Source organism: Amblyomma maculatum, chromosome 9 (assembly GCF_055883805.1).
Source record: "Amblyomma maculatum isolate TAMU_Amacu chromosome 9, ASM5588380v1, whole genome shotgun sequence".
NCBI classification, from domain to species: Eukaryota; Metazoa; Arthropoda; class Arachnida; order Ixodida; family Ixodidae; genus Amblyomma; species Amblyomma maculatum.
Window position 1 is genome coordinate 37234129 of NC_139352.1, and position 21943 is coordinate 37256071.

General features: G+C 43.5%; 1 protein-coding gene across 1 annotated transcript in view; it reads right to left on the bottom strand.

The window, feature by feature from the left end:
- LOC146178864 (uncharacterized) overlaps positions 1-21161 on the bottom strand; it is a 37094-nt gene extending 15933 nt beyond the window's left edge. Inside the window, exons 1-5 of the mRNA XM_084580056.1 lie at positions 20884-21161; positions 19159-19221; positions 15661-16157; positions 11696-11891; positions 11460-11607 (exon numbers count right to left, since the gene is read on the bottom strand). Of these exons, the coding sequence (XP_084436182.1) occupies positions 11460-11607; positions 11696-11891; positions 15661-16157; positions 19159-19221; positions 20884-21106 (1127 nt within the window). The 5' untranslated portion in view covers positions 21107-21161. The remainder of the gene's footprint in view (positions 1-11459; positions 11608-11695; positions 11892-15660; positions 16158-19158; positions 19222-20883) is intronic.
- Between the last annotated feature and the right edge of the window lie 782 nt (positions 21162-21943).

A 21943-nucleotide genomic window follows, 5' to 3' on the forward strand; every position in this document is an offset into this window, starting at 1 on the left:
GAAAGCAGCTCAGTGCGCACCGCGAGCAGAGGCAACACTCGTAGGCATTAGAAGACATGCAATGCTAGTGCGCTTTCGTGAATGAGATTCCGCCACGCTTGTGCACGACAAACAGCATGACCGAAGAGACAAGAAAACTGCCAAGGCTGTTACAACTGTCCAAAATGGTCAGTTTACTTTTGGCTCAAAAATATTGAACTGAACTCGAATGCCAGTACTCATTTTGTAAAGACAGCCTTGTCTACAATACAGCTGATCTCTTTTCCTTTTTACCACTTTCAGCCTTATTCCTTGGCACCAACACTTGGCTCGACGAGTGCACAACAAAGGATAGCTCCCAAGATCCCTGGAGGTGAAGTGTTCACTGCACAACACTTTGCCACAAACACGCAACAACAAAGACAAGCACTTTCCGATGTCCCTGCTTCAACACAGACTATTATTACTTCTCCAAAATCATGTATGAAGAAAATTCAACTTGCTTAAACTCTAAAGAGACGTTTGCTGCCATGCCATTGCCGATGCATACTGCATTGTAGCTGGGGTGAAGTAGCTGTAAGAACTCCCTGGGAGCTAATAGGAAATAATAAAATTTTTTTATCATAAACATACACTAGGCATTCATCATTGGACTTCCCATTAACATTAGCAAATTTCTTACTGTTGCTTGTCATTTCACCGGCAATCTGTATCTTACATTGGCTGTATATGTTTTGCCGCTTTTACACATTTTCCCCAACAATGGCCACATTTATAGGAAACTAGTTCTTTTATTCATGCACATAATCATTTTAATACAATTAGTCAAGCACGTGGGAGCTCAAGCGGCACAATGTATTGTTGTGCACCTTCGGGGTCCGAAGAACTAGCGGTGACGGAGGCGGTTCACCCAGCTGTCTGCTCAGCGCTCATGTACTCCTCTTACACACAGCACCCTCTCACTCCGTCCGGAGCGGGCATCGCTGAAATGACCAGCTCGCCAGCGGCAGGTGGCACACTTCTCAATTATACAACACTATACCATGGTACTGTTCTGCACCGCAAAAGCCCCACTGTGACCCGACAGGTGATAAATATGTTCTAACTCCTTAAAGAAGAATCGTTCATTTTTCTTAGTTTTAATTTCTTATTCCGTGGAAAAGCTGTCCAACTGTCTTGAAAGTGCAGCAAAAGACATCCAAGTTAGCAATAAGATATAGTGATTGATACTCACAAGCAATTAAGAGCACTGAATGCTATAAAAACACTGTTAACTGATGTCTTTTTCGTTGACCAACTGCAAGTCATTTTAACAATAAACATTCTCTCAAGATTCTCTTAAGATTTCTTTGGTCTCAAATTACCACTAGTTGGCTTCCTTAACACATATTGGGGAAAACAGCGAGCTCAGTTCACTACCTTTGTGTGATCGCTATGGTAGCATAGAACAGAAGTGCCTATAACATCATAAATTGCATATGTGCTCACTAAACACATTTCTAAATTCCAGTCAAAGCTTTAAAACTAGTTGGATTTCTTGCCTCTAAACGAATTAAAATGGAAAACATTTAATTTCACTTGGAATAGTTGTTACATTATAACTGTCCAAATTGGAAAAAGCAGACTGCCAATTGGTTCTAAGGAGGCTGAAATGGTGTGCAGCAGGCATATCAAATTATGCAGGTGATACGTATTCTAAAGGATTAATATATGAGGCCTCACATCCTACAGAGTCTTGGTGTCTTCAGGAATGCTACAATATCTTCAAGACCAACTGCTACAGCAAAATTCCAGGGCCAGCACCACTAGTGAGTACCGGAAAGATGCAACTATCATATACTTTCCTCTTGAGCGATAATGGTAAGCTGCTAGTCATAATCTGCAAGTGCTTACCGAACGCGCTCCATCCCAATATTATTTTAGTTATTTCCCCTTCATGGTCCTGATATGCGGTATTACCTGACCGAAGAAGACATATTAATCAATAACTTCCAGTACTACGCAGCTAATGTAAACTGCTGCTCCTTCCCGAGGCTATTCACCATTACCTTAATCTTCTGCATATTAACGTTTGTGCCTACCTTTCTGCTTTTCCTGTCAAGGTCAATCATTTCCTGCAATTTGCCCCATGAGTTATTAAGCAAGGCAGTCCAAAACAATGTTGCTTCATGTCACAGTATGTTTTTGGGGTAGATGGAAATGCATTCCAGAGTCCAATGTCCTGAGACAATGGTTGAAAAATTCGATTGAGTTTTGAGAAACTGTCAGTAAAGCGAGACGCATGAGTTGGAACGATTCATTGATTGCATTCATCATTTCAAAAAGTTCATTACGAAAAATTCATTGGAGGCACTTAGATCTCAAGTGCGGTAAGGAAGCCTTTCCTGCGACTCTTTGGACTAATCTTCCAGTTTATCACTTATTGGCTTCTTTTTTTTTTTTTACTCATTTCATTTTTATCTTTTGGTTGTCAATTCTCTTTTAATACAGTTTCACTTTTTTCTCTTATACTACTTTTTTCCTCTTTTACTCTTGACTGTTTCCGATGTTGTAACACAATGACGAGGCCCAACATTAAAGTTTTGCAATGTTTTTGCACATGTTTATTCACCAGTATATTGTAGCTTCTGAGGTATTCCCCTTCAACCCCTATTCTTAACTACTCCCATTTCAAGTCTCCGAATACTTTCTCTAAGCGAGCTGTCAATAGTACTTGGAAGCTCATGTCTTTATGGAGAACAACGGTTGCTGTGCAGCCACTATAGGTATCTTCCAGTACCTTCATATATGGCTCCTCTACACCCTAATTTCGCAATGAATGCTAAGGCAACGAGTGCAGTGCGAATGGACTAGCAATCGCTATCGAAAACCATTCCAAATATTCCGACACCATTGGGAGCTGCGACATGCTAGGCAAAACAACAGAAAAAGTCATACCACACTTGCCTTGCCTTTTTGGAGCAACCAGGCACAATTTTGCTCAATAGTGCTTTTTGCGCAGAATGGCACAGAGAATTTACATTTGTATCAGAATGGGGCACAATTTGTGCAGCTGTCCGAGCCCTGTCAACACTATGACAACAGCAAAAGAAGACCTGCCAGCAACTGTATTTCGTGGGTCTGGGTTCTAGCAGAATCATCTTTGAGCATGTTTCAGGAGTTTGCTTGTCATACAGTAGTGGTGATTTACCTTTTAAAAAGATTAACAAGTTCCATGCATTTCTGTCTTTTAGCAATGAGAAATGTGAATATTTTAAATCTTTCCCTGCTCCACTAGAGGTAATCTTCACACACTTAGGGGCTAGCGGTCGGTAGGGGGTAGCGGCGGTAGGGGCTGCCTCTCTCTTGCGTGCAACCTCTGAATGTGCGACTAAATACTCGTTAATTCACACCCTGTTAATTCTGTATATGGATACGCACTGTCGACGCGGTCCCAGCCAACACCCATGAAAGGCTATGACTTCGGACGGCACTACGAGCTACGCGTAAAAAACATTTTTTTTTGCGGGAGTACTCCATTCTTTCAGCCACGATCATGATGCCAGCTGTTAGCATCATTCGCTACAAAAGGCGCTTGCTGTTATCACGTGTTTCAATAACTGAGTGGTAGTAGACGGCACCCACCAATCGATAAAGCGAACGTACTGAAAACGAGGCTTGCACAACCAGACAACTGCTGAAACTCGGCCAAGTTCGCTTCCCCCACTTGATACAGCTAACGCCAAAAAGTAAACACAGCGTGATGTTATTGCTGTGCAGCACCTTGGCGCACTGCCAAAGTGCATTGTGTACCATGACGGAGCAAAACGGAGGGACGCGCTGACGACTGACACCCCCCCCCCCCCCCCCCCCCACCTTTTTTTCAAATTCTTGGGCAAAATTCGGGTGTGGGTGGGTTTATTATGTGAGTGGGTTCATTACATGAGTAAAGACGGTAAATTTACAGTAGTTTAAAATGGTTGTAGTCAGTTTTTTCGAGGCCATTCAATAATTCAAACTTTTTGCCTCGTGCCATGAATTTCAATTTGAGCTTTTACCGTACATGAGTAAACTTCCTCTGCAACTGTATGTTACAATCAAGTGCGTCCGCACTCCGTTATGCTGCACGCAATGCAGACCTGCTAAAGCAGAGCTGCGTCAAGGTGGTGTTGAGACAGCCGAAACGCGGCGCAAGACAAACTTGGCGCTCGAGAGCAAAGCGCCAAACACCGACGTTGCCGAAGCCTACATAAGATAAAATTAAGAACGTAAGCAATAACCTTTCTTTCAGCCGAAAATTCGAGCCAGAAATTAGTGTGCATATTTTCTTCTTTTATCTTAGTTTATGATTATGTCCGTAATACGAGTGTGACATACTTTCATGCGTGGCAGCAGTGATTGTCTAGTGCCCTGTGGCTGGCCTGTCACCAGCCATGGACTTTCTTTTTGGGAATAAACATCACACACCACCAGCGAATTATGGACGTCTTCATAAACTAAGCAAAACTGAGAAATGGTTATTGCATGTATTCTTAATAATTTTTGCTTATGTAAGGCACCTGTTCGACGTTTGGCTATTTGGCACGTTGGTTGCATTGGGCTTTAGTTGGTCGCGCTTAGGAGCGCTAAGTTTGTCTTGCGCAGCAATTGGGCTGGACTGACACCGCCTGGACAAACACGTGGCTCTGCTTTAGCAGGTCTGCATTATGCATAGAATAACAGTTTGGACGCCTTCATTGAGGCATACAGCTGCAGAGGAAGTTTTCTCGTGTAGTATAGTTTCGTGTAGTTTTTTCACTTGAGTATAAGTAATTTTGAAAGGAATTTCGCTACAAAATTACAAAATTAGTGCCAGAAAATTACAGTGAAAAGTGATCACCTTACACTGTAATTAAGTGACTGCCATGTCAGCCGATTGTGAGTGAATGTTAGAGAATCCCATATATATTCCCAACAAACCCACAGTCCTTGCACATCCCTTATATAGCTTGTTTCTTTGGGATGCTTAATTTATTCTATTTACAGTAAAAGCTAATTTCGAAATTCACGGGACCACGGGAAAAAAGTTCTAATTATCCGATGTTCGAATTACAGAATGGCCACGAGAAAACTGACAAGAACCACTTGCATCAAGGTAAATTTGCCATTTTTACTCAATAAACTCACCCATTCCAGATTTTTGTTTAATAATTTAAAAAAAAAAAAGGTGTCAGTCACTAGCACATCCCTCCGTTTCATGCTGCCACAGTCCACAACGCATTCCTTGGCAATGCGCCAAGATGCTGCACAGCGATAACATCACAATGTGTTTACCTTTTGACCTTAGCTCTCGCAAAGGGAGAGAGAAAAGCGAACTCGGTAGAGCACCAGCCATTTCAGGTTGTCCAAGCTTCATTTTCAGTATGTTCGCTTTATCATGCCATGGGCAATTAGGGTGGGTACCGTCTGCTGCCACTCAATTACTGGAACTGGCGATAGTACAAAACGCCTTTTGAAAAAATTGTACTAAAAGTTGGTGTCATGATCGCGACTGACCGCGTGCTGTTGTTGACAGCCGATGGGTGGAAGGATGGACAACATGAGCGACTCTTGCAGAAAAAAATGTTTTTTCCGCATAACCCGTAGCGCCCATCTAAAGCCAGCCTTTAATGGGCGCTGGCTGGGTGGCTGGGACCGCACAGAGTGCTTATCCGTATTTCAAAATTAATGGGGCTCGAATTAACGAGTATATAGTTGCGAGTTTCGGGGGTTGCGTAGAAGAGAGCAGACAGCTGCTGCCGCTGCCACCAGTCCCCACCCTTCGGCCACGCCTTGCCGGTCATGGCGCCTTTACGGTTTACCCATTCTTGCATGTTTTTGCCTGGCTTCATGTTGTCCCCGTTTAGGACATGCGCAGCCTCTGTGCTGCTCTTTCGCTGAGGGGTTTTTTTTGGCCACGTGCTCTGTGCCAAGCCGCCCAGACATGGTGGCGCTTAGTTCGTATTATCCGTAGTGGAACCGAGTCACGTTCGAATTACCAGGCTTTTTTGTACACAGACCTCTATGGAGTATGGCCGGACCAAGTAATGTAGTTCAAATTACACGAAAATTCAAATTACCGAGGTTCAAATTAAAGAGCTTTCACTGTATTTTATTTAATTTATAATTTTTAAATTTATTTCTTTGTTTTCAAGCTGCTCAGATTAGCCTTAGGTGTATAAAGATTACCTCCAGCACCTAATGTGCTAGAACAGGGAAGCATTTGAAGTACAGTCGAACCCGGGTGCATCGAACTTGAAGAGGATCACAAAATAGTTTGTTATATCGATAATTCAATATACAGAAATCGGCTTGAGATGCTTTTGCGATCGTGAAAAATGATACCATATTTGTCATGTAATCAATTCGCTTGCATAATGAACCCACCCTCCACTTTTGCCCATTGAGCGAACTCAGCGACGAGCGGCAGTGAAAGAGCAAAAAATTTCGACCTTATTGGAACTGTGTCTCTCGAGCTGCCACAACTTCTCAAAACAGGATTTTGCATTGTTGCGGCAGAAATCGCGAGCGTTTCCGCTTGCATGTGAAACAGCCTTTAGTCGGTGGCGCTTCCTTCCGTTTCGGCCATCACATCCAAAGCTCATTTATTTGCAGCGCGCCAAAATGCTGCGCAGTGATAACGTCAGGGCATGTTTATCTTTTGACTAAACTTTTGTTAACTTTAGTAGCGAACTTGGCATAGTGCTCTTGATGACTTGGTTGCACAAGCAGGGGTGCAATAGTTGAAATAAGATTTGTAGCAATTTTTGAAGCAGCACAATCTTAGTTCTGGAGCAGTAAAATCCATATTTGGAGCAACTCACACAAACAAAAAAGAATGACTGCACTTTGCAGCACCGATTCAAATTCTGAAGCCGTTAAGCGGGGAAGAAACTTTACTTTCGGCACAAAAAAATATGAAGAGATGCAAATATCGGACTGTATGAATCTGATTCAAAGCAAATCTAGGAAGGGCCCCCAATCACCCTCGCTTATTATATTTCTTTTAGGAATCCGGCAAGTACATATTTTTGTAAATAAGCCTTTTGTACTGCAAGGCATATTGTCACACTAAAAAAAAACCCGAAGAGGCTAATTTTTCAAACTTCGGGGACCGATAATAATGAATAATGCTAGAGAATATGCATTTCTTTCTTTTTTTTGCACCAAGTATGGTTTGACAACCTACACTTGATCACAGGATCTTATCTTGCTCGAAAGACTCATGCCACAATGTTTTACTGTCTGTCACAAACTCCCCACAAACTGTGGTAAGAAGTCTCAAATTCGAAGCCTCTGTGCTCGAAGCAAGCGCAGTATAAAAACAAAAAAATGCTGATTCAAAAGCAAACAATAAAAAGGACAGCACAAAAAGAAAAACAGCGATCAAAAGGCGAAAGGGCAAATGCCAAACACAGACAAGAAAGTTGTCAGCAAAAAAAACTGACGAGCGAGCGCTTCGACCTGTTATTCTTTCTAGGGGCTGGCGATGGTGGTTGTGACTCAATATTTTGGTTAAGGGGAGGTGGGCGACGACTCGGGATATTATGTATTTCATGCATAGAGCAGATCCTATAGTATTTCCACGTTCCAGTATCCGTAAAAATTAATTTTGGCAGTTTTCGACTCCACTGCGGCCTTACCAAATTCAAAATCTAAGGCTGCTGCACGTTTCCCGACCTGGTGACGCCCGAAATAAATTTCACATGTACCACCTCAAATTAAACACAGAAGCCATAACTGGCGCACCTCCTAGACTACCTGATGACAGGAAAGTGAGGCTATCGATGAGACAGCATAAAAACGTTACTGTACATGACTGTGTGACCCAACAAAATACTGAAAACTTCTAACAGCCGCATGAAAAACTAGAGTTACATCCATTAAAAGCATGCAGAGCTTAAAACAGAATGTTGGAGTATTGCTCCAAAATCGCAAGCACCACCACAGCCTTATTCGCAATGCGACGCAGTATCAGTGGAGCCTCGTTACAAAATGCCCCTTTGCTTTATGAGGATGCTTTGCTGCACGGACTGTGACTTATGCAGTGAAGCATCCTCTGACCATAACGGTGCAGTGTACTCGAAGAGCGAAGGAAGCACGTGGATGCAAGAGTGAAAAATATGGGCAGGCGTTACAGCGGCGTGACGTCCTCAAAATGAAACTAAAAGGCCAGTGACATGCACTGCATCACGGCCGCAGAAAGTTGTCCCTAAATATGGCAAACTTTTGCGGCTATTCTGGGCATTTTGGCACAGCATGGCATAAATTTAATAAATTCCACGCTTGTGGCGCACATTGGCGCACAAATATGCAGCTGTATCAAAATGGCGCAACTAGTGCAGCTGTTGCACCCCTATACATGCCTGGTTCGATTTATCACACCGAGCTTGAGGCGGGCATAGTCTACTGCTACAAAATCATTGGAAAGTGTGATAGCTGCAAATGCTGTTTGAAGTAAACAATGCTAAAAGCCAGTGTCATGATCGCAGCTGACCGCATTCCTTCATTGATTCACAGGTCCAAAGATGGACGACTCTTCAAAAAAAAAAAAAAATCTGCCACTTCTTAATGTCCGCAGCCGCCTTAGCTTACGCTACGCCGCATGTTCAACACGACAAAGACAGTCGACTCTCGCAAAAAAAAAAAAAAAAACATCTCTCGCTTCTTAACTTTCGCAGCCGCACAGTCTGCACAACATGAGACGCGCGTCGCATGTCAGCTGCCGTGGGCATGCAATTCACAACACACACTGGAGAAAGTGTCCGACATTCTGCCTGCCACGGGCCGAGCTGGCTCGTCGGCGCATAAAAGCCAGTGTCATGATCGCAGCTGACCGCATTCCTTCATTGATTCACAGGTCCTGGACGACTCTTCAAAAAAAAAAAAAATCTGCCGCTTCTTAATGTCCGCAGCCGCCTTAGCTTACGCTACGCCGCATGTTCAACACGACAAAGACGGTCGACTCTCGCAAAAAAAAAAAAAAAAAACATCTCTCGCTTCTTAACTTTCGCAGCCGCACAGTCTGCACAACATGAGACGCGCGTCGCATGTCAGCTGCCGTGGGCATGCAATTCACAACACACACTGGAGAAAGTGTCCGACATTCTGCCTGCCACGGGCCGAGCTGGCTCGTCGGCGCATGCGTAGTGTGTATACTACTAAGAACGAAGACTGGGAAATAGAGAGGAAGGAGAGAATGTTCAGCATAAGAATGGGCACACCCTTGCGCTTCACTCTGTCGCGTTTTTCCCTTCTCCTGAACACCACGGCTGCATGGCTGCTTCTGCTCCGTATCGGCTGTTGCCAAACTGGTTCCCTCTCATTCCTTCACGCATATGGCTCACAAACGTCAAGTGCTAGTGCGCAGCAAACGGTCACCGCAAATGCGTGCTGTACCTATGGAACACGTCTTGCAAACACAGCAGGACAGATAAAGCACATATGCAGCGTTTTCCTGCAAAAGCTCTGCGGCAACCGCTTAAACTTAATCCTACACAATTAAGTTTTTGTAATACCTTATTTGTCAATTAGATTCTCGTTAATGTGAACTAGAAGTGTGGTTCATCCTATTAAAGGAGCCCAGAAATGCTGCATAAGCACATTGTTCTGCCTTTTGGTTGCATAGATTGGGTTATACTGGCACTATTGGCAGCAGACGCACTGCATATATTGCGATATTTAATATTTCAATTTGCTCTCGAAAATAAGTTCATGGTGTCAGCACACAGGCACGAGACCCGCCACGAATAGGGTTTTTCCCGAATGCATTAACGCCATGTTTCTAGAAGTACCCGAATATTGACAGTTATGCCTCTAGTTGAGTGTAATTTGTCCCCTGAATTGTGATGAGCTGGCGGGCTTTTCAGCTTTTTCTTCGCCGGCGCAGTCGGGCAGCGGGCGCAGTTTTGCTCTTGACGATTACGATTTTCGATTCATGGGTACCAAGCAAATTTGTGATGTGTGTCTGTGTTAACAATCTGACAATGAAATCAAAGGGAGAGGTGTCATTCAACAGTGAAAGCTAGGACACTTAAGACTTAGTGTGCGATTTGTCAATTACTTAAATCTGAGGCATGACTGCCAACTTCTAGCGAAAGCAATATGGAGACGGTGCAAAACTCACGTGTTTCATCAGAATATGTATCGATAAGCACTGGAGCAAAAATTACCTTGGATGGAATGAAATTGTTTCCAGCACAGCAGTGCACTTATACAATTTTTTTTCTTTAAAAGACTTGTACCTGACAATGTAGGCAATGGCCTAAGCTGTCGTGAATGTCAAGGTGTCCCTCACGGTCGAATGCAAAGTCTGTTCCGGGTGACCATGTTCGATTGTGGGAGGCTAAACAGAATACAGTGCCCTATGTCGGCCAGTGCCACCTGTGATAGGGTGGTCTATAGTTGCAAATCAGTTATGCCGACGGCAACGCTACTCAATTAAGTGAGGAATGTGCACCTAAGGGAAGCTCTGAAACAAATGGCAGAAATTTTTACTTTGAACAGCGTCGATGCCCTCTCCTATAAGGCCCCTCTCGTTTTCCTCCACTGCCCCTGCTATCACCACCATGAAGAATGCCAAACGAAGACAGGAAAAGGATTAGTCCTACAGTCACTGTGCAAAGAGCAGCAGGGCAACTGAAGAAAGAAATTCTCAACTGTAAGAGAAGTAAATGCCTGTCTCGAGTTTCCGTAGGCCTGTGAACTATTGCATGCAAACCTATGAAGTGGCAAAAACACACAGCCACACCTGCGCAATTTTAAAAACAGCTCAGCCAACCCTCAGCCCAGGGATGCAAGCATCCCGTACTTAAGGACAGCAAAAGAGCCAGGAAATGCGCTCCAGCCTTACTCACCTTTAACAGTGGCCATCCTCCATGAGCTTCCCACGGCACCCCGAATCCCATAGCCCATTCCTGTGCTCTTGCCCCAATGCCCAAGCCACTAAGCCACCGTTACCTCTCAACTCCTTCTTAATCTTAAATGAGGGAAGGGGATTCCAATTCCTCCATTCTACCACTTACCAGCTGTGGCAGGTGGCACTGTACTCTGCTGCTACATGCCACGGCTGGCAGGAAGTGGGCTGCAACACCTACAACACACAACCCCGGAATGGGTGTGTAAAGGCTGTTGTCAGCAATGTCCATTACTTACGCTTTCAGACAAATGTTTACATCTCAAATATATTCTCATGCCCCAAAGAAGATTTCGTGTACACTGATGTAATCAACCTACATTTTGTCAAGAAAAATTGATGTAGTTTGGGGGCAACACGTTTTAGTAAGTAGAGGAAATAAAGTTTCTTTTTTGCGAGAGTCGTTCGTCCTTACATCCATCAATCACCAAAGCATGCAGTCAGCCATGAACGTGACACTAGCTTTTAGCATCATTTGCTTCAAAAAGCGTTTTCTGCTTTCACATGTTCCGAAGACTGTGTGGCAGGGGATAGAGCTCGCCTGAAAAGCGTGATGAAGCACACATACTGAAAGCCAGGCTTGCGCAACCGGAGGAGCCAAGCTGCCACTGCCCTCTTGTCAAGGGCGCTCTCTGTCGTGTTCATACCTTCCGCACCCAGGAGCAAACGTCCAAAGATAAATGCCCTGTTGTTATTGTTCTGCACAATTTGCTGTGCTGCAAAGGAATGCGCTTTAGGCTGCAACGACATCGGTGCACAACGGTGGAACACAATAACGACTAAAGTAGTTTTTCAAATTCTCACCGGCAAACACAGGGGGTGGGTTCATCATAGAGCACTGCATGGGCCTGATTGTCTGGTCCAGGCCCACCGTTTGAAGTCCATCCGAACTTGACCCATGGTTCCAAGCCAGAGCTCTGCCTGGCACACACTCACATGAATCAGGCCCAGACTGGGGACGCCCTTCCATAACCAGGCCCCTCCCAGGCTTGGCAAAGGTCTGCGCAGACGCCTTAAAAATTTACTGCTTAACCAGTACATAAGAATAAATCAAGATGAGAGAAAAACCTTAAACAATACTTTTCTCAGCAGAGGAGGCAGAAGCAAAAGCTTAGCTATCTTGCACATTGGATGTTTAAAAGCTATGGATTAGAGGCATTTTAAATTTGGCTCCTAATTAGAAATTAGCTACTGGGGTAAGCTTTTTTGCTTAAACAGACACAAAAATACAGTTTCTGGCAACTCTGCCATAGGAACATGAGTTGGCAAGAGCAGGAAAAGCAAAATCTACACATTCTTGTGAAAGCTTCATGGCCAAAGCGCCGCACATTTGTATAGAGAAGACTTCAAGCCTGGGTCCGGCAAACAGGCAATTTTCTGTCTAGCCCGGGCCCATGCAGTGCTCTAGTAAATCATGCGAGTGGTTCATTTCGCGAGTAAATATGGCATATCATACATTTGTAAGCGCTGCGTTAAAAAAAGCAGATTCTTACTCGAAACTATCTGATGTTGGGCAACGGTTTGAGAAATGATGCTTTTCATACCATGACGTTTTTCATTAAAAAAAACGACCAATTGAGGCCAAGGTTATATAAGCTCCTTTGCATGAAGCTATTTATAAGCATGATCACCAAAGAACACCCAGTGACCACACAAATGGATAAAATAATTCATAAATTTTGTGATTTAGTAGGCTGAAAAACACAAGTTCTACTACAGTTAGGTACTATATGCAAAAGTCCTTTATTACACACAAAATACTCCCAGAGAACTACAATATTTGAAACATCTCTAGCTACAGGAAGAACTGACAACCCAAAGGCCATTTACAAAGTAATTAAACCACGAACCAAAGGAGCAGCTTTGGCTAAAAACAGAGAATGTAGCCTATCAATTAAAAACTGATTGTGCTAATATTTTTACAAATAGAGCTGTAAATTTAATATTACATAGCATCTAGGGTCAGTCTAAACAGAAGGAAAAAAAGACTCTTTAGAAGACAATAATGTGAAAATATGCCAGCCGGATTTTTTGCACATTTATGCATTAGTGCCATTTAATGACTTTTAAAAACTTCACTTTCAAACCAATGAAAACAAGCACAAGACAACACAAGAAGCAGAAAAGCACAATCTTTTGTTATGCTAAAAGTCAAGTAGACAGGATATGTGGGAACGGTATTGCAAAGTCTAAATATAGAAATAATCCACAGCAGCTAGACAGGAATAACAGACTCCCATTTCAGCTGCAACGCTTAAAGAAATGACAAATTCACAAAATCTAGAATGGATGTAGGGAGCCAATGAAATAAGGCAACTGGTGTCTCTTTAGGAAAAAGTAAGCCCTTTTGGTCAGTTCAGTTCAGTTCAGTCGTGTCCGACTCTTCGTGACCCTATGGACCATGTCACGCCACGCTTTCCGGTCTCTCACTATCTTCCTAACATCACATAACTTCATCTGCATTGCCTCGAGGATGCCATCTAACCATCGCGTTCGCTGCCTACCCCTTCTCCGGCGACCCTCAACCTTTCCCAACATCAAATCTTTCTCCAGCGACTCCTCTCTTCTCATCAGATGACCAAAGCAGCTGAGCTTTAACTTTAGAATTTGACCCTCTAATGAGCAGTCAGGGTTTATGGTCGACAATATCGACTGATTTGATCTTCTGGCAGTCCAAGGAACTCTCAAGAGTCTTCGCCAGCACCACAATTCAAACGTGTCAATTCTTCGGCGATCAGCCTTTTTCACAGTCCAACTCTCTCATCCATACATCACAACTGGAAAGACCATAGCATGAGTTATACGGATCTTGGTTGGCAGACTAATGTTTCTGCTCTTTACTAGGCGGTCAAGGCTAACCATTGCTCTCTTTCCCAGAAGCAGGCGTCTCCTAATTTCATGGCTGCAGTCTCCTTCCGAGGTAATCTTGGAGCCCAAGAAAAGAAAATCTGTCACAGCTTCCACTTCTTGTCCATTGATGCTCCAGGACTTGATAGGGCAAGACGCCATAATCTTTGTCTTTTTAATGTTCAGTTTAAGCCCAAACTTCTCACTCTCTTCTTGTACGCGCATCAGAAGTCTCTTGAGTTCCACTTCACTTTCTGCCATTAAAGTGGTATCATCCGCATATCTAAGGTTGTTGATACGTTTTCCAGCAATCTTCACTCCAGCTGAAGACTCGTCCAGACCTGGCCTTCCTCATGATGCACTCTGCATATAGGTTAAATAGGCAGGGTGACAGTATGCAGCCTTGCCTCACTCCTTTTTCAATCGGAAACCAATGAGTAAGACCATGCCCAGTTTTGACTGTGGCCTCTTGTCCTTCATACAAGCCCTTTTGGTAAGAACTTCCAAAATATTTGCAATGTAGATTTCATAACCATTTGTTGCACTTCAGACAACTGGGCTGAGACAATGCAGCAACATAAAATTAATAATAAAAATCAAAACGTTACACAAGCACATGTGTTCGTGGCTGACATACTTTGGTGGCGCCACTGCTCATGAGCAGAAAACTAATGCTGTTAAAGTTAGCACCTCATAGCTTTTGCTAAAGAGACCTGAATATAACTTATTACAAGAACATGTGCCTTTTCAAAATAACTTTAAGCCCCTATTTAAGAAAAATAAATATCTGAGCAATGATTTTGGCACTATACTGTGAATTATAAAGTGCAGAATGACAACGTAATATTAAAGTAGCTGACAAGCTGCTCTGCCAAGACATGCAGGAAGGGAGCCTTAACAATCATAGAGGGCCTGTTGCTGTGAAGAAAGTGGTCAAGTCTAACAGGGCCCGTGACTACTTTGGGCACAGGCATAATGTGCTCCATGTAAGTTTGAAACCAAAAACCCAATTCTATAAAAGCATTGTGTTGGCTAATACAAAGAACTTTCATGTCTAAGCAAGGCATGGCAGAATGATATGAAAAAGTTCTCATTGGGAATTCAGCTGACATGATGCCATCATGTTGAAAAGCAAGTGAACTTCTCCACATTCAAGAAAGAGCTCAACAAAGACAAGCCCAGAGGAGGTGTATATCTGTTGAAACAATTGTGTTATTTTCTTCATTTGTCAGCATAGCGAATGACTACAAACTTACCCAACTCGTCACGACAGCAAAATTAAGGGATTCTGCATACTGATTTCAAAAACGCTATTGCAGAATTCATAATGTTAATATATGCTATTACATGCATCAGCTTCAAAATCTACAAATACTACTAAAAAAATAAATAATTGGTTCACAGGAAAGAAGAGGCACAGTACCTCACACTTGTTCTGGAACACCTGAAGCATGCCATAAAGGAAGGGAGGGAGGTGGGAGTGAAAGCCGAAAGAGACAGAGGGTGTTGTAGTGGCTCTGGAGTAACTTCGCCCACCTAGGAATCTTTAACGTGCAACAACATCGCACAGCAATGACGCCTCTTCCTTTCGCCTTCATCAAACGCAGCCGGTGTCGGTCTGGATCGAACCCGGTTACTCTGGCATAGTAATCGGGCCCCTTAACTATTGCACCACGGCAGGGCACAAATACTGTTTAATAATTTCATATAAATGAACAGATTGAGTACAGTTAGATTCAAGCAGTTTAGAGTTATGATTTAGTGATATTAAGAAGCTAAATAAAGGGCACAAAATACTAATGTAGGTTTGAAGAAGTTCCTTTGGTAGATTAGGAACATGTAGGTACTTGTTGCATTGCTCCAAAACCGTCCTGAAATTCTCCCAGTTCCCCAAATGCTGCCAAAACATTGTCATGACTTCATGAAACATTTGGTGACATCAGGTGAACTTTCTGTTCATGGTGCTTCAGCCTATCAATGCATGAAAATGAGACAGAGCAAAAGCGACATGCAAATGGTTTTTCTTGCTTGTGATTTCGTACATGACGCTGCAAGTTCCCACTGCACGTAAAGGTCATTGGACAAAGGTTGCACTTGTAGGGCCTCTCGCCCGTATGTGTGCGAAGATGCTGCGTCAACACTGACTCCCATGCGAAGGTCTGGTTGCAATATGTGCACTGGTATGGCTTCTCGCCTGTGTGGGTGCGAATGTGACGTTCCAGGTGCTCTTTCTGTCTGAAGGCTTGGCTGCACTGGCGGCACTGAAATGGGCGCTCTCCAGTGTGTGTCATTTGGTGGTGCTTGAAGTTGCTGTACCAAACAGTTGCATACCCACACTCATGGCACAGAAGCCGCCGTTTTCCCCCAGGTGGTTCCTCTTGAGGAAGTGAGCTGTTGGCACTCTCATTTTTGGGTGAGCCTGCACAAAAGAAAAAAAAATATGATATCAATTAGAGCTCACCTTTGCTAAACAGCTGCAACATCATTCATAAGGTTCCATTACTAACTTTACTCTGTCCTTGGCACTGCAACCTGACTAAGCATGCCTAAAAAGGATAGCATATCAAGAGAAAGCACACATTAACCCAAGAAGCAAGGGAACAAGAACAATGAGGAAGGGAATTCCATTTCTCAAAGCTACAGATGCCGTTAAGATTACTAATCTCGTGCTCAATCAACCTTGCTTGTAACTCCTTAATTTCTGCCTATGTGCAATTGTAAAATCCACCAAGCATGAGAAGATACATTCTGAAATGGGAACTATTCATATGAAGAAACAAAAAGCTTTCAAAACAGGTTTGCGGAAGCACTGTCTAAAAGCAAGATATGTAACACTATCAAATTACAAAAACACTTGTTGCCACTATAAATATGACAGATTAGTGTCAAGCCAGCTTGATCTAATTAGTAGTGCTATGACTGTAGCACTTTTCAAGTCCAGTATATACTGCACAAGGCCGTTATTATTACACCATCCAGGCTTGGGGTGTGTGTCGACGACTGAACATCTGACTAAATCATTCCCACAAGTCCCCTGCTTTTCCAATATCAAACATGATTTTGGAAGCACAACCCTACAAGGATGAAAAGACATGTAAAGCACAGCCTTAATACAGGGAAAAATGGGCCCTCAGATTATTCATTATTAAAACAAAGCTGAATATTTGCATCCCGAAAGCTAATTTGCTAAGATGTAACTTAACACTTGAATAAACATGTCATTGCAAAGCCCTTTTCTTTACAGCACATCTAACCACTTATGACAATCCATTGAGGTACCAGCCACAAAGCCTTTGAGCCAGATATCCTAAGGAATGACAGAATGAAATGGCAGGAAAGTATTTACAACTGCGAAGAATACATGGAAATATGCAAGATCTCAACATGCACAAAAATCATGTCAACACATATTGTAAATGCAAATAATTAAACGCAAAATCACAGGTGCAGCGATTTCACAACAGTGTGTGAATGTGCAATGCAGTGATACAGAGAAACTCTTCAATTAGGTGCACTTCAACAATGAGGGAAGGTGAGCAGCAACTCCCGGGCCATGCGGAGACTTCAGCCTTCAACTCTTTTAAAGGAAAATGTGAAAATGTAACATCCAACCTGCAAAATAAACAAAAAAAGAAAACACACTGTCAACCACAAGAAATTTTCAATAATATTGATGCATTTTTTTACGGGACCCGATCAGCCTTCCCTTAATCTAAGCCAATGTGGCTTTCAATAAACGTTTTCATCATCATCATCATCATCATCATCATAGCATATTTGGTCTCACACAAATAAAGGTGAGAATGCGACAAACTTGGTCTTCTTGGTGCCACAGCACAATGCAATAGCAAAAAATAAGCAGTAACATAAATGCTTGCTCAGGAGTTTGATACAGGGCTTAAACATGGTTATACAGATATACCTGGATTACTCCTGTGACTGCAGAAGCCTATAAAAAGCCACATTACTTGTGATGACTTGAAATTTACTTGACTTGAAATCATAGAGACATTTTGAGCCACTGCATGACTTCTCATCACATTTGCTCACGAAAGAAAGTAAGAGCAGCAGTATAAAAAGCATTTTCTCATGCACCATTATCTTTCCACTAGCCTCATTTCATACAGAAGTGAGAGAACCATGAAGCACATACGACACAAAAAACTTCTGAGCACTACAGAATCTGCACTGGAGAAAGGAGAAAGCCTGGGCGCAGCTGCTGCACATATGGCCCTTGCAATAGCTTTCGCTACCAAGGCCAGGGTTCGTGCCGTACAGTGCAAATTCCCTTTCCTTGGTGAGCACTGGTTGCAGTGCTCCAGCAAATGCGGGATTTGACCGTACACTGTTACTCACGATCCGTGGCATTCTCATAGCCACATGAAATTATGATGCAAACTTGACAGTCACGTGACCTCGTCTCTAGATAAGCTCCCACAGTCCATCCTATAGACGGTGGTGAACCAGTCGTCATGAGCCCAAATTTGCCATGGACACGGCAGGGACGCTAGCCAGGAACACTTAAGATATGTCTCGCGTGCGCAGCATGGCATAGTTTGGTTGCATGCTCAGCTGGTGATCGGAGGGGTAATAATAATAATAATTGGTTCACAAGAAAGGAAAGGCGCAGTATCTGTCACACTGGTTCTATGGACACCTGAATTGCTCCATGTGGGAAGAGGAAGGTGGGAGTTACAGCGGGAAAAGAGAAAGGGGTGCCGTAGTGGAGGGCTCCGGAGTAATTTCGACCACCTGGGGATCTTTAGCATGCACTGACATCGCACACTACACGGACGCCACTTCGTTTTGCCTCCACTGAAACGCAGCCGCCGTCGGTCGGCATCGAATCCGGAAACTCTGGTGCAGTAGTCAAGCGTCTTATCACTGCACCACCGCGGCCTGACCGGAGGAGTAGGAGTCAGATTCACAGCGAAGAACTTTTCCTTAGAATTTAAATTAAATGTTAATGAATTTACTGAACTGGCTTTGGATATAATTATGGACTCTCACAGTAACATAAAATTTCAACGTACCTTGACTCTCACATGATTTTGTCAGGTGAGTCTCATATTCATGTGACATACCAAATGATTGTTAATGCCATTAAGACACAACTGATCCCGACTTATGACAATGACTGTATTGATTAATTACTGTATTTATACACTGCACTGCACTACTCTTCGGAACATGACTGGTGATGTCACGTTTTGTGGACACTTCCACTGCTGACATACCCTAGTAAGGCTTTCGCCTTAATAATGTAAAAGGTCCAAACAGGCGACGGGAACACAGCAGGTGACATTCATGACCAAACTGCATGGCAGTGACAATGAATCGGTAATAGGAAACCAAGCAATAGCAGGGATTACAGTTTAGTGCCATTGAAAATGTGGGCCTGAAAAGAAGAAAAATTATACCTAGGCAAAATTTCCCTCCTCGAGCAATTTTTTCACAGGCATTTGGCACAAATGTCCAGAAATCTGTGGGGAACAAGTGAAAATTTCAGCAAAATATGAATAGGTAGGAAAACTCCCGAGTTGGCTTTTAAAGATAGAGATTAAGTGTCTGCCAAATGTTTTTGTGCAATATCTTTTGCTGCATTCACTAGACGGCCGAAAAAAATCACACTTTATCAAAAGTGAACAATGTGGAATCTGCCTGCAACAATTAAATCACTGCTAGCTAGAGCCCACACAGTTTGAGAAGCAGCTGCCCCATGGCAGTGCACTGAGTTGTACAAAATGGAATAGTAGGTTAATAGCACTCTGCATTTCACACGAACATACTAAACAGTTGTAAGCTTTAGGATAGAACATAAACGAGCCAGATTGCTCTTTCAGTTGAGGCAGCTGAATTCTTTAACCAGACCACTGAACCCTTGAGGCAAGCTATATTTCCCGAGAACACACTCCTGTAAAAAGAAAAGGCTAAAGCTAGTTATCGTGCGTGCCTGTGCTAGCAGCCAGATCATGCTTAGGATAAGCTGTATCCTAGAATGATTTAACACATGAAGCCACAACAGCCTCTCCTTTGGCAGTAGCAAGCGGCACTGAGGAATTAGCTGAACCAACCAATAATTTCTGTGCCCTCCACTTGCACGCACCAAGCACTTGTTATTCCTGTGGATGGCAATTTGTGAAGTAAAAAAAGGGGTTCCTAGTCTTCAAAGGCAAGGTAGCTGCGAGTATTAAATTCAGCTAATCAACTCAGTTTCTTGAGTAGGCACCCTGGGGGACTTCAGTGGAATGCACCAGTGAAATGCCAAATAAAGAGCAAGTAGTGTTTTATGCTGGAATCAGAAATCCTGATATTTCGGTGCCGAAACGGGCAGCTTTTTCCTCTCAACAGCTTGAAAAATTAAACAATGTATGAAAAAATATATATATATATATTGTTATATCCCTTAGAATGAGTTGCTCTTGCTAACTTTTGCAACTCCAATTCTATCAAAAGGGAATGTGAACCAAGAAGAACATCAGTGCGAAACCCCATTTTGCTGGTGCAACATTCTCAGGGGTGCGATGCACCAATGCCGCTGTCCCTTCTCTTGCTTCCACCCTAGAGTTGATGATGAACTGATTTCTATGGCGCAAGGGCATCTTAGGCCAAAGAGCGCCAAACACAAGGTGAGGTGTCAACTGAAGTTAATAAAATGTCCGAGGTGTGGTGTTTAATGATGTACCCTCCACCCTAGAGTTAACGGCGCCCCCTGAACAATTTCACGTATACCGCCACATCCGCTGACTTGGAAGTACTAGGCAGTTGTGGCGACAAGTTCTAAAGTACAGACGGTTTCCCCGAAAAAAAAAAAAAAAAAAAAAAAAACGTTTAGAAATACCGATGCCTGCACACGAGGAACGCCATGGGGGTCAAACCATCTAACCATCTAACCCAGCGGACATAATTTGTCAATACTGCGGATATGATTCTTGCGATCGGGTAGGCACGCCAAGATGCTCCCATGAAAGCCCTATCCTCGGTGTACCATGCAGCAAACCCGGGTTAAAGCAGTTCGGTGCGCACCGCGAGCAGAGGCTACGTGCAGCCGAGTACGAATGTCAACTCAGCTCTCTTCCGTTCTCACTACAATCGTGACACTCATAGTAGGCATTAGAAATCGTGACACGCATAGTAGGCATTACCCCTTCCCTTGGCACCGACGCTTGGCTCCACGAGTGCACAACAAAGGACTGCTCTTTTTGGCGCTTCAAGATGGCAGGAAGGAGCCAGGAGCTCACGCCCCAAGCACTTGCGTTTGTTTTTCTCTGTCAGTCCACAAAACTTTGCCACAAACACGATAGAATAAAGACAAGCACTTTCCCACGTCCCAGCTTCAATATAGACAATTAACTTTGCCGAAATCATCTAAGAAGCAAGTTCAACTTGTTTGAACTCCAAGCAGACAGTCAGCGCCATGCTTGCGCTGGATGGATGGATGGATGATAGTGGCTCTGCCCTTTGAATCGAGCGGCAGCTTGCGCCGCCTAGCCAAAAAATTAAAAGAAATATATTTATCTCTTCCCCATTTTTAGCTTCTAATTCGCCCGTATCTGCCCCCCTCCCTTTTTTTCCTCTTTTTATTCTCTTGACTTTTTCCACCAATCCTCTAACCTCTCTTTTGTTATCAGAACGCGTTCCTCATCCATTCGTCCATCTTCCCCAGCAAATCCTAGTGCCCTCTCCAGATCTGCCGCTTTTTCCGCGGGAAGTTAAAAATTGGTTCACAGGAAGGGAAAGGCGCAGTAACTGTCACACTTGCTCTGTGGACACCCGAACCGCGCCGTAAGGGAAGGGAGGAAGGTGGGAATGAAAGTGGAAAGAGAGAAAGAGGAGCCGTAGTGGAGGGCTACGGAGTAATTTCGACCACCTGGGGATCTTTAACGTGCGCTGACATCGCACAGCACACGACGCCTCTTCGTTTCGCCTCCATCGAAACGCAGCCGCCGCGGGAAGGGCAGGACGAAGTTTTTGGCACCTTAGAACAACATGTTCCGTTGTTTCCTCCTCAGTTCCGCACGCCGCGCATAATATATCTACTTCCTGAAATTTTTTCCTGTACGTTTTTGTTCTGAGGGCCCCTGTTCTAGCCTCAAACAGCAATGAGCTCCCTCGTGAGTTGTCGAATAAACTTTCTTTCTTTATATCCTGTTTTCGAGTTCTATACATACCCAATGCTGATTTTCCTTGCATTCTTTCCTCCCA